We start from the raw sequence: 13,263 nt of genomic DNA, 5'->3' as shown, positions 1-13,263 counted from the left end.
GATATTTATTGAATATGCACTAATTTCATCCTTTTTCTGTCAGACGAAACACAGTCATGGAGTTCGATAGCAGACGATCAGATTGGCTGTACATAGTCAAATCGGTAATTATAAAAACGGCACTATAGTGAAGCATAGGCTCTTGACCCCTCTGTCAATATACCCGATTACGTATACAATTGGGTGTTTTGACAGACAAGGTGAGTGAAGACTTGGTAAAGGGGAGATAAACGAGATTGGTAGACACGACCTGTGAGGAAAGAAGTTTTAAAATAGTTACATAGCTTAAAAAATTAGGTCTCGTTAATTACAATTTTTGCACAAAATTGCACTGTTAATCTGCTTGGAGTGGTCTTAAAAATACCCGAACATAGGTACAAACAAAGCTCAATTGCAGAAATATGACAAACAGTAGAGTCACCATTTTTCGCTTGTTTGTTGCAGGGTTCAATCAAGGTGCTAAAAAAGCTCGTGAAGACGCTACCGTCTGTGAGTGAGAAGACAGGGCGACATATACAGAAGGCGCATACTGACGGGTATCAGGCCTTTCTCGTACGGGACACCGACTACAGTAGACACGCCCGCTATAATGGTACCTTTAACTGTTCAGTTTATTTCCGTTGTGTTTCTTGAATTCTGATTAATTAGAGTTACTTCCCTTCGCTTCATTCTGGCAGTGGTAAAGAGATAACTTGATAGCCGATGGGGGCCGAAAGTGTGGTTATTGCGGCTAACTTACTTTCTCTGATGTAGCGAAGTCGTAACGTGAGATTTGGAACATGTTGGTCCTACGTTTGGACGAAACCATGGAATTATGGGTTACGGTTTTTGTGATTTAATTTGCAACTTTATAGAGGCAACCGCAGAACGAGACGTATCATCATCAATGAAATCAGCTTCAACTAAAACACGTGATGGTCAGGTCATATCAGGACCCTATTTCTTTTAAAAAGGTTTTTCCACATAAATGTAATACCATGTGCAAAATCATCGTCTCTTCTCCAATTAGAAAACTTGTTATCGAGATCAAGCTTCGGCTAAATACGCTGGTTATAAAATGTGTTTTTGGTCGAAAAGGTGAAAAAGATGCTTTTATTTTTAGATTTTATGTATTACGACACAAAGCCACTTTGTAGCATTTTACAATATAGTATGTATTTTAACCCAGGTCTATATATCCCCCGGGCCCTGTCCATAGATAGTGATGATGAAGAGAGTGAGGACGGTCCTCTTTCGGCCAGGAGTAACATCAGTTACGACATCAAATCCGCACCCCTACTAGAAAGGCTGGACCAAGTACTGCGCCCATCCACTGCTTTCCATATGACCACACCCACTTCCAAGCGTCAAGACAGAAACGCCAAATCGGCCATATTCAGGACTCAGAAGGTATTCTGCTATTTGAATGCTGACGTCATACTCAGAATCAAGACAGGGGTTGTTTGAATGATTTTAAATGTTCCATTAAAAAGTCTGTGACATTAAACCTAAATAACTTTTATTTTGAAAATGAAACCGAACCCTTCTGCCATAACATGGTCCATGGTGAATGCTATCACTAAAGAGGGATATATACTATTTCTTATTTTTTATCAAAATGTGCGAGTTGTCCCCATGTATCACTTATTCAAAAATAGCTTTTTAATAATTTTAGACTAACCTGAGGACGTTGACCTCGTCGACCGACTCAGAAAAAAGCGAGAACGAAAAAGGTATATTTTTTCTCATTGCATAGTAAATTTTGATTAAATCTGCATAAATAAAGTGGAAGTCGGGTTAATCTAGCTTGCACAATCATATTGCATTTTTTCTATATATTAAAACGCAGCACAGCCTTCGAACCCTCATATTTTGAAGGTTTTAACACACATCCAGTATACATTTTATATCGCCTCCAGTTTATATAGCCTCTTTGATGTGTAACACTTTAGCGATCAAATCACTAGTTTTGCTTCATGTAAATAATAAAAAAAGGTGCAAATGTATTTTTTCAGTTTCCTACATGTCTGTTGATATAAACGTGCATTGTTCCATTTTCACATGTACAGGTACTTGTATCATGATAAAGATAGTGTTGATATTTTCATAGAAAACGTTGAAACTCGCGATATCAATGGAAATCCGGCATCTGAGAAACAAGAGGGCCGGAGGACGATATTTGACGATTGGGACGCACAATACAGACAGGCAGTGAGTATGACGTCATTAATTATTTACAAGTAGGCGTGACGTCATTTATTATAGTGAGGATGTAGTAATGACGTCATTTCTGATATACAATATAGACACGCAGTTGGCATGACGTCATTCCCTGTAGACACAATATTGACAGGCGGTAGGTATGACGTCATGCAATACTGACATGCAATTGATATGACGTCATTCTTTTGACACAAAATAGAAACAGGCGATATTGATGATGTCATTTATTATAGAAATGTGGTAGGTATGGTGCCATCTTTTGTTAACACAACAAACAGACAAACAGTTAGTATACCGTCAATATTATAAACAGGCGGTAAATATGACGTCATTAAATAGACAGGCGGTAATCAGAACACATATCAACAGACCATCAGTAAATATCAATTATCATTCATTTTCCTAAGATTTAAAAAATGGCCATGTATAGTCTTAAGGTTTTACTTGTAATAGACTAGCATATACTCACGAAAAATATCTTAAAGTAAAGAAAATCTTGTATACTTCATGTCATTTTGAAATTAAATGGCACTAAGGTATATGTTACCTTGTATAATGATTCATCACAATTGAATTATGTATAACTCTTTCAGAATTCGAGGATCAATTTATATGACCTTAATGTAGCAGCTGTGAACCAGCTGGATTTAAAATTGATTTAGATATTGAAAAAAGATTTATACTGTTGCTCTTAATACTATATTAATTGGTATGTGATTTCGTATTTTTGTCTACCAATACAGGAACATGAAGAGACAGAAGCCGATAGGAACCCGCTGTTTGTCACTGTGCAAACACTGAAGAAAGGCGAGGTGTTTGTAAGTATTGATATTCAAAAATAAACATAGAGTACACAGAGCAGTGTGAAAAATACACATGATTGCACAATTTACGTCCAGTAAATTCTTCTTTCTCCTTGTACTGTACTCTTTCTTCCCTCATTCCTTCATTCCATCCATCATTCCTGTATATTTCCTATTATAATCCATCTATCTCATCCCTTTGTGCTATGACCATCATATCATTAACACATACTCCCGTATTTCACGGGAAGAAGCGAGATCATACAATGTTTATCTTGGGGATTAACGTCGACTATTAACCATTCTCGTTGAACATGAACAAAACATAGATAGAGCTACAGAAACGAACATGTCGGTCTTTTACTTACCTGGATGTCTGTTGAGGAGATTTTTCCGGTACCAGGCTTCTCCTTTGATTGTCTCAACCATTTTAAGTACGCATGTTGAACACTCATTTAAGTTGTCCATTATTTCTGGAGGATCGATATTTTTAATCTGATTTACTTAACATTCTGTCCAATGTACTGTTATTGTGTTGGCCAATGTATACATATGAACTTCATGATTGACATCATAACTCTATGATCGATGTTTGTTCGTCATTGACCAATGATTTGAGTATTACTGTCTGAAAGTTGTTTTTTTTACAGGGGTTACAATACATTGTGTTTGATGACCAACCCCAGCCTAGTTTAATTGTAGTCAGCAACGGAGCAGACTGCGTGCGCATCAGTCGCAGACTTTTTAAACAACACCTACAAAAGGATCCAAGGATGGTTGACAGACTAACGAATAAGGTGAATTCATCATATTGTTTTCTGACCAATAAGATTAATTTGACAGAGCCTCCATCGCCGGTCACATGAACATATCACCGACTAGCATTTCAAAGACTTTTCTTTCCTATATCTTTAAAGATTACAATAAAGTCTTTATATACATTTGAATGAAATTAAAATTTTACACTGGAAATGTTAAATACACGGGATGACATCATGGAAATGATGGATCGCGAATGAAAAGGCAGTTATTCCCATATTCCATCTCAATTCATTGCAGCAGAGCTTTATCAAATTTTGCCTGATTTGATAAATGCTTTATGAAATCTTCAATAAACTATTCTAGTACACAATATTGAACGGCTGATCGCATTTTACTTCACTGAATGATAGGAAAACCGAATTGTTGAACGAAATTTATATCTGGTAAGGGAATACTGTTTCTACGAATAAATATCATAATTTACTCATTTCAAACAAAAGTAATTTGCATACAATTGTCTCTATAACATATAAAACGTTTATATATTGATTGAATGTGACCACGGTTCTTATTGCGAGATCGTAATGTCGGTATATTTTTTCTTAAATTAGAACTTCAAACTAATCAATTACATAGAGACTAAAGACTGCTGAAAATAAGCTGAAATATTGATGTCAACATTAACGAGTGTCTGTTATGAACGAATTTGTTGATGACAATATTTCATCCTTCCATTGCGTATATACACTAATTTAAAATACTTGAACAGTATGACACACTACCAAAACCTGATTTTGATCTGAAACACCATCTTTTTTTTGGCTCAATTTTTTTCTTTTGAAGAGGAAAATACATGTATAACGTTCCAGAGAAAAATGTAACATGTATCCTCACGGACCACGATTTACGTCACATCCGGAACAGGAAATGTTTTCGGTATTTTTACCACTCTGTGTATGCTTCATTACATATTGATGTATTTTGCTTTACAATTAATCTTGGTCATTTACATACTTTCCGATATATTCTTTATTGATGTCTTGCTTAACCACATGATTTTTTTGTGTGATATCAAACAAGATAATATTATGTTTATTAATTGTTAGTGTTTTTCTTTTACTATTATTATTATTATCAATCAAAATTTTCATTCATTTTAGGTGTCGCCATATCCTACTGATGAACAGCTACAGGACCAACTTACCACGAGGGTCAACTGGGAATCCTACAAGGAAATTAGTATCAATAAAAACATGGCCCGCATCAGAACACGGTGCAAAAGACATAATCAAAGACAGCGACCTTTTCAGTTCTAGATGTAATTGACTTTAATCAATGAAGTAAGCCTTTAACCTACATGTTTCAATGCAACTACTGCTTAAGATTTTCAAGATTCTACTAGTGAATTGAAGACTAAGAGAGCAAATAAGAAAAGAGGCAAAATGAAGGCTTCTGCTTGTAATGAAAGAAAAGATCCAACTTCATTTCATTTCAGCCGCTTGTAAAACAGCTGAAGCCGAATGTGGACGATTCTCCTAGTTATATTGTGAAGGACATAACTATGGCTGTGATATAAGACATAGTATTCCTCAGTTCTTGAAGGTGCAGGAAAGACAAAGTGTGAACATGAGAATTTGGTTTTCGGATTGCTTATTGTATACATTATTTACGGTGCTGCGTCTAATCATACGAACTGCTCGGGACGAACTCATGGTTTGTAACATCACCAGATATCAATTGCAGTAAGCAAACACGAGGACACAAGCCTATCTCACACATCAGACGAACTATAGTATATAATGTGAGATTTATTTTCACGGTTTATAATCAGAACTGCTTATCCGTGTCTGGTCTTGTGTACGCATTGTTATATAGCTAAACATAAAACAATATCTAGTGACCTCACGGGGTTTTGAGCATGATCAATTCTTGTTTTTTTTTTACAATGTTTGTATTGCAAATGATGTCAACACATGTCATGTTCAAATTAGTGGCAACACTGATGTTGTTAACGATTTGTGTAAGTCGCAGGACACATATCTCGTAATGGCATTTAGTTTTTCGTGAATGTATCGCTAAAGTCCAAGTGTTTTGAGTTGTGACAAGAGAAGAGAAGACATGGTTTTTATATTACCACATAATAAAATTATAAAGTATACACGCTCGATAGCAGATATTTTGTAGTACAGATGAAATATAGATAATTGAGCACAAGCTATATGTTGATCAAGACTATGATGTAGTTCGGCCAGTCTGCTGCTCGGGTTGTCAATATTTAACACGTCTATACCATCACACCCATCTTGTCAACACACCCTTTTGAATACAGATCATCTTTCTGCAGCAATATGCTATACGGTTGAAATTTAAACCTTTTCTGTCACTGCCCTCCAAATATATTGAGGTCGAAAATAAATCACTATTCGGTTAATGAGAAAACAACTAGGAACTTTGAATTTTTGTTAAGGTAAGAGAGCTGGTATCGTTAAGACTAATGTTCAAATATCAATTCTGGATACTCTGTCTTTAAAAGGAGATGTAATAAATATTAAATTAAGGTGCTATACCACCGACAAATAGTATTTTTTATCAATTAAAAACACGAATAAATTCATATGTATTTTTCTTCAGCAATAAAAGTTAACTCTTTACTTTTTACCACCCTCGGAAATTGTCAACTTCTTATTTATCTTTAAAACTGAAAAAAAAAAAAAAAAAAAATGAAAAATATTATTTGCGTCCCGGGAAATTCCATTTCGCTCCGCCTCCATATTGAATTAAATACTGATTGCGCATGCGTTGAAAAAACACACACAAACGAATAATGGCGATCGCAATGAGAAACCGGGAAGGATTTAAGCGTAAATAAGATTATGAAACGAATAAAAGGTAGGATTTTAATCGGAGACTGTATAGAAAGGCCGAATTATATATGAAAAACGACAATGAAATCGGAACACATGCGGAAATGGCACACTTTTTGTTGAACAGTAAAGTGTGTAACGTACACTCGCACGTAAGCCTAGTGTAAAGCTTCGGTCTGTCGTTATCTTTGTGAATTTATTGCAAATTGACTATTTGTCGTTCACCATTAAACTTAGTGATAAAACACATGTGTATCAATCAAGGGAATAGGGGCTGAAGGGGGTAACGCTATGAAATATTATCAGTTGAGGCGGTGGCAGCATGCAGAGGATCGTGATTTTTCACGACGGCTGATATTGAAATGTTTATTTTGTTTTTATTTTCTTTTTGCATTAAACCAAGGCATTTAAAATTTGTAGTTATGATAGGCAACAGGCAGTATTTGCCCAAGCTGAAGTCCACCATATTTGTTTCCATCTGTAAGCAAATATCTCCCAGAATGCACAACAATCAAGATCACGTGTATGCGAAGGAGATTATAATGATGGGCTCTATCATAAGTAGGGATCTTCAAAAGTTCGTAACTTCTTGGCTTCATTACGACAATGTTTGACGTTATATATTTTTTATTTGTAGGTCTTAATTAGGCATACATATATGGACTAAATGTCATTTACTGTCAAAATAATAACAATTTATTAAACACTGTCTGTGAAGCATTTTAAATGAAATGATGATTTCCCCCTATGCTACTTGCCGAAGGAACGATATCTTGACAATCTCGACCCAAATTAATATACCTGTACCTACATGTAGACCTGGAAAGAGCTGTGTCGAAATAGTCTGAATACAACTACTACCAAAAGCATTGCAAGGGGATTTTGGCCCAGACACGTACTTTTAGTTTTAGAAACATACTTCGAACTAATGCCGTATTCAGTATATTTATGTTTGTTATTTTGAAGCCCAGCGTGGAAATGCTTCTTTTCATTAGATATGTACTTGCTACATCCAACATGTTGTTTTCAGTAAATGAATGGGGTACTTCCGGCGCAGAAAATGTAACGATTTGCATATGAATGAGCCGATCCACTTTCGAGTATTCCGAACTTCGACGGATAGACCGATATGTTGGGATTGACAAGTTATCAGATATATGAATCACTTTTGTTTGTGCCGGAGTACTTGAAGAAAACCCACATGGTCGGAGAGGTCACCATGTCACCCAATACCTTTCCACGTTCGATCGGGGAATAAAACTGAGGCCGTTTAGGTGAAAGCCAAGTGTGTTACAACTGTACCATGCGACTACCCTTAAGTTTATCAGATAAGCTGTGATCATTCGAACAAAGCATATCATAATTTATCATATATTCAAAAAACATCTTTGGCTGAGCTCAACTGTGACGGTCTCTTAATGCTATTTTTAGTCTAAAACGAGCACATTAAAGAATGCAAGGGCTATATCTTAACTAATACAATGATCAACACTCTAAGACCTTGACGTCACTTACTTGGCCTAGAAGGACGACATTCTGAGTAAGACCTGTTTCCAACAATGAATACCGTTTATGCAGCGAGAAGATTGAATGAGGAAAACGTTTAATATTCTTCACATGCTATCAGAAACGCTTATCTCAACTCATTCATTTTGATTTACAAGGGATATGTAGTATGGGACAATACATAAAAACCACGATAGGAAGACCACAGGATGAATAAAAATACAAAAATCTCAAGCATCAAAACGATAGGAAATGCGAGACAATAGAAAAATAAAAAGTGATAATAGGCAACTGCAAAAATATTAAAACTAGTAAGATGAACCAAGAGGTACATTTTATCTTTGACGACAATAAAGTAACAAAAACAGAAAGACAGCAAGTGCATCACAACTTATCATAGGAACAATCGAGAAACCCAAAAGCAACAGGGATATTTCAATATCGATGATCAAAACAACAAATCCAATGAGGAAACATTTAAAGGAATGATTGAGACACCAAAACCAACGCGAACACATTTAATAGAACAATCTAGACACCTAAACAAACGGGGTGACTTTAACAACAACAATCTGGAAATCAAAACCAAATGAGAGACTGTAAAAGGAAAAAAAATAGAGAAGGAATGTGAGATCTAAACTAACGGAGATTATTTAAAAAAAAAAAAAAAAACCGAGACACAAAAAGGGAGAGACTAGAAAAGGAGCGATCCAGACATAGAGACATCAAAACCAACTGAACTACAACGGGAACGGAGAGGACAAACTGTTAAACATGCGATAAGTGAATACCATTAAATGAACGGAGTGGTGTCTGGTTTGACCTTCGACCAGAAACAGGCATTGTTGTTCATATTAGACAAAAAAGTAAGCAAAATATAAGCGTTAATACATTCGTTTACTTATCTAACAATAATAGCATGTGAATAAATTTGAATGTCTTCTTTAAATTTTGGTTTATTTATTTGTAACGATATTATGTCAATTTCAGCAGCTATCCCTTCTAATAAATGACATGAACATGAGCATGACATCTTCTGACCTGATAGAGAATAAAACTTACATTACCATATTAGATCTAGTAATCATGTACGCAATTAATGTTATCAGTATCTTCAGAATAAACAATTGTCTTTTACCAACACAAAGTAAGCAATTTGTATTATATTGATTACATAACGAAATTTGGTAATTACCTCGTACCTATCGAATCTCTTTACTTTCACTTGACTTTGTAAAGAAATTAATTAATAACCAATTAGGTACAAGTAATTAAGTGATGCATTATGATACACGAATAATGAAGGCATTTAAAACATAATATCTCTGAAATAAATTCCAAAATTCCAATTATATATATGTGGTAGTATGGGGTAGTATGGGATAGTATGTGGTAGTTTGTGGTAGTATGGGGTAGTATGGGGTAGTATGGGGTAGTATGTGGTAGTATGGGGTAGTATGTGGTAGTTTGTGGTAGTATGGGGTAGTATGTGGTAGTATGGGGTAGTATGTGGTAGTATGGGGTAGTATGGGGTAGTATGGGATAGTATGGGGTAAATCGACGTGCTGAGACCTATTTCCGTTTTACAGTTTACGGATATGGTCATATACATAATTTATCTTCTCAACCATAGTGGATCTAATTACTTATCCACGGGATTTTTCTATTAAGAATATTTGTACTTCTCATGTACAGTACATCTTTATTTAAAATTGACTGGTCTGCAGGTCTGGTCTGACTACCCTCAGCTGACCCTGACCACCGGGTCACGTTACTATCGTATCCTTTTGTAAACACTTCATCATAAATGTCTGTGCATCCACGGCAGATTCGTCTAGATAACTACAACTTTCTAGCTTCTGGCAGAGACGTGTATATGATATACACGTACGTCTCTGCTTCTGGGACGTTGTGTCTCCACATACTTCATACTTCTCTGTTTACCCTATGACTCGATCTCATAACCTGTCTTTCTGCTCTATGACTCTGGTTATGAGTTAAAGGGTAAACAGACATACATGTATTAAGTGTGTCACATGTTATAAGTCATTAGTAAACAGACAATGTAACAGGAGAAAGAGAAAACGTGACAGCGAGACCGGGGTTCAAACCTTGACCCTGCAAACTCTAGATGTACACTCTACCACTGAGCTACCTGGTCGCCGATCAATGATTCATTAATTTTCATGAAAAAATACTAAATTAGCTTAGAGAATGATACAATTTATTTCAATCAATGCCTCCACTACGGATCGAACCTGGGAACTCTGGATAACTACTCTTCTGTTCAACCAACACACATGTACTCCATATCAAAATAAATGTTTGGTTATGTATTGTTTAACGTACAACATCTCAACAGGGGTCATTTTTTGATTATGGACGGCCTTCCCCGATAGTGACATACATGTGTGTGGTGAATGTGTGCAATAATACATGTTTCATGAGTATGTGGTAAGTTCATGTTTGTCTCCTCGTGGTATTTTATATAATGTGGAAAACTTTAAAAAAAAAAAAAAAAAGTTTGTTCCAGCACTGGCAACCTATGTCTTTCCCTTGGTTGTCATTTAAATTAAGAAGATATTTATCAATTTAATCTCTTTCATTTGATATAAAAACAGAGAATATTTCCCCAAATATTAAGAGTAATCGCTTTACACATACCTTGTATTACTGGCCAGGATTGATGTTTAAACGGGGATGGACAGTCGAGTTAGTTAGAGGCAAAGTTTTACTGTATTTGAAAAAAACAGCAACCTTTGGCCATCGAAGTGACAACAACAAAAGAAACTTTAGACATGCATGGAATGGGTTTTTCTCAGTCAGTTCTAATGGACTGTGTAAACATAGACATATTTCCATCATTTCCCAAATCTGTTATTGAAATAATTGTAGAACATATGTATTTGCAGTAACGAGAAAACATTTTTTCTTCAACATTCATATTAGCATATTTGGTGTATTAATCCGAAAATACATGATACTGCAATACTTTTGGTCTGATACACAGAATGTAAGATTTTATTAATCAATAGATCTAGCAACCTTACCTTCTAACAGGTCAAATACCTTTGACGAGACTAATGAATGAGTATTCAGAGCTTCCTCTTGCCCCAACACCGGAAGTTAGACACTGACAAGCTTTCAAACAGTTATTTAGGAACACATTCTCAAATGACAGATGATCACATGCTAAATTAAGGGTTGGATTTTCACTAACTTGAAGTGCTATGCATGCCATTTTGTTTTCTCTCATATACATCTTATTCTAGCAGTTTGCCATATCTATTTGTTTCCAATTATTCTACACCTCATTATATACATCTGATGATATTTGAAAGTGGACGAAAAATGCAATAGGTTATTTTATTGAGTCACATTAATTTCATTTCTCCAATTCATCCAGTTCAAGAAATCTGGAAGTTACAAAAGAGGGGAACTTAACAAATCCATTTTAGTTTCCATGTAAGTAAAATTTTAACATTTTATTGTTATGGATGTTTTACTTTCCATTGTATGGGGCAGAGGACATATTCATATACATTTGTAAATCAGATATATAACTCCTATATAACAAGGTTTACACTTGCTCATTTGTATATTTATAATTAATTTCCTTTCTGTTGATAATATCTCTGTGGTTATAGCCCCCAACATGAGTCTTTACACATTTTTCTCTTAAATATCTTCAAACGTTTCTTTCAGTTTCCAGTTTCCTTTTGGTAGAAAAAATTGTCATATTAAGTGGATTTTGAGAATTGGTTGATTTTCAAAATTTGCTTTTTGGTTTGCAATACATGTACTATTGTGTATGTCTCAATGACATATATATAGAAATGCTCTGCTACTACCTTTTTAACAATAATGTCAATTAATGGTTTAGTTTGGTTAAAGTTTCGTATAATGTTGTTGGACATTTTGAATTGGCAGATCTGTCAGATGTGCACATATTCAGTTCAAAAATGCATGATTTTATCTATAATTATGTCTGTTTTCTTTCATTTCAAGATTACCCAACTAAAACAATTTTCTCCTTTGGGGTTTAATCTAACTGTGCCAGTTTGTGATATAGGATATAACTCTTCTGTGTTTGAAGAGAGTGTCAGATGGGGCAAATAGTCCAAGCTAACATCCCTATTAAATTGTTTTTCTTCCGTATGGATAATTTCATGATCACAATCTATTTGGCTGGTTTAATTGGTGTCTAGGAATCTTGAGGTAATATGCTGTAGTATGCTGGTGAAGTGATACAAAATTTGTTTAAAACGAACAACATTGACCTACATCCAAGGTCACAGCAGTCATGAATGTTTAAATCTTTGTTTTCCTCAATATCAAAAAGAGGCCCAGAGAAGAAGGTAATTAATGCAGACCCATATGGCCTCTTGTTGAGTTGCTGCATGCACAATACCTTAACTATTCTTTCGAACTCGGATGTCAGAGGTCAATGTCACTGTTTCTGTCAAACGAAAATCAGTTGCTTGGAATATTACAAGTAACTTCACATTTGAAAGTCAAATGTTAAAGATAATGGAACTATAGATAGAAAAATAATGCACATATCAATCAAAGACCATGCTTTCCCTAGATGAAAAATGATTAGAACCAAATGCTACTCTTCACCCATTCTTTTTATTTATATTCTTTACGTAGTGAATACAGCAGCATTTTAAATACTTTAATATGTATCTACTTATTACCGGTTAGCTTGTAATTAAATAAGTATTTATATAATATTCCGCTAATATATTAGCTTATTAAATAACCAATGTCATTTTTGTGTAAATTTGTGACATAGAAGAGGGTATACTCCAAAAGCAAAGGGTTGTAGACTTGATATCGAAGTGGATTATTTCTTATTGCCTTATTTCATTACAAAAAAAAAAAAAAAAAAAACTAAATAATCAGTAGACGATAATCTTTTATAGATATTGTCTGCACCGGTAGTAAACAAGGCATCGCAGAACGATTATAACCCACTAGCGGCAAACCCTGACTTACTAACCCAACTTTGTATACTGCACTCCGTTTTCATATCCTCTGTAGAAAAGCATACTGTCAGTAATTTTTATACAAAGAGGAATATATCTATGAAAACCGAAGCAAGAGTTACGATTCTTGGATGC

The 13,263-nt window shown here is 35.0% G+C and overlaps 1 protein-coding gene across 2 annotated transcripts in view; it reads left to right on the top strand.

The window, feature by feature from the left end:
- Positions 1 to 6,433, top strand: part of LOC117330792 — a 41,204-nt gene extending 34,771 nt beyond the window's left edge. For both annotated transcript variants that reach the window (XM_033889276.1, XM_033889277.1), the window contains exons 12-19: positions 44 to 104; positions 445 to 592; positions 1,169 to 1,389; positions 1,655 to 1,712; positions 2,090 to 2,190; positions 2,946 to 3,020; positions 3,656 to 3,802; positions 4,928 to 6,433. In XM_033889276.1, the coding sequence (XP_033745167.1) occupies positions 44 to 104; positions 445 to 592; positions 1,169 to 1,389; positions 1,655 to 1,712; positions 2,090 to 2,190; positions 2,946 to 3,020; positions 3,656 to 3,802; positions 4,928 to 5,083 (967 nt within the window). In that variant the 3' untranslated portion in view covers positions 5,084 to 6,433. The remainder of the gene's footprint in view (positions 1 to 43; positions 105 to 444; positions 593 to 1,168; positions 1,390 to 1,654; positions 1,713 to 2,089; positions 2,191 to 2,945; positions 3,021 to 3,655; positions 3,803 to 4,927) is intronic.
- Positions 6,434 to 13,263: the final 6,830 nt, after the last annotated feature.

This window comes from Pecten maximus, chromosome 7 (assembly GCF_902652985.1).
Source record: "Pecten maximus chromosome 7, xPecMax1.1, whole genome shotgun sequence".
Taxonomy (NCBI): domain Eukaryota; kingdom Metazoa; phylum Mollusca; class Bivalvia; order Pectinida; family Pectinidae; genus Pecten; species Pecten maximus.
Note: the sequence above shows the minus strand (reverse complement) of the source record. Positions and strands in the feature narration are given on the sequence as shown.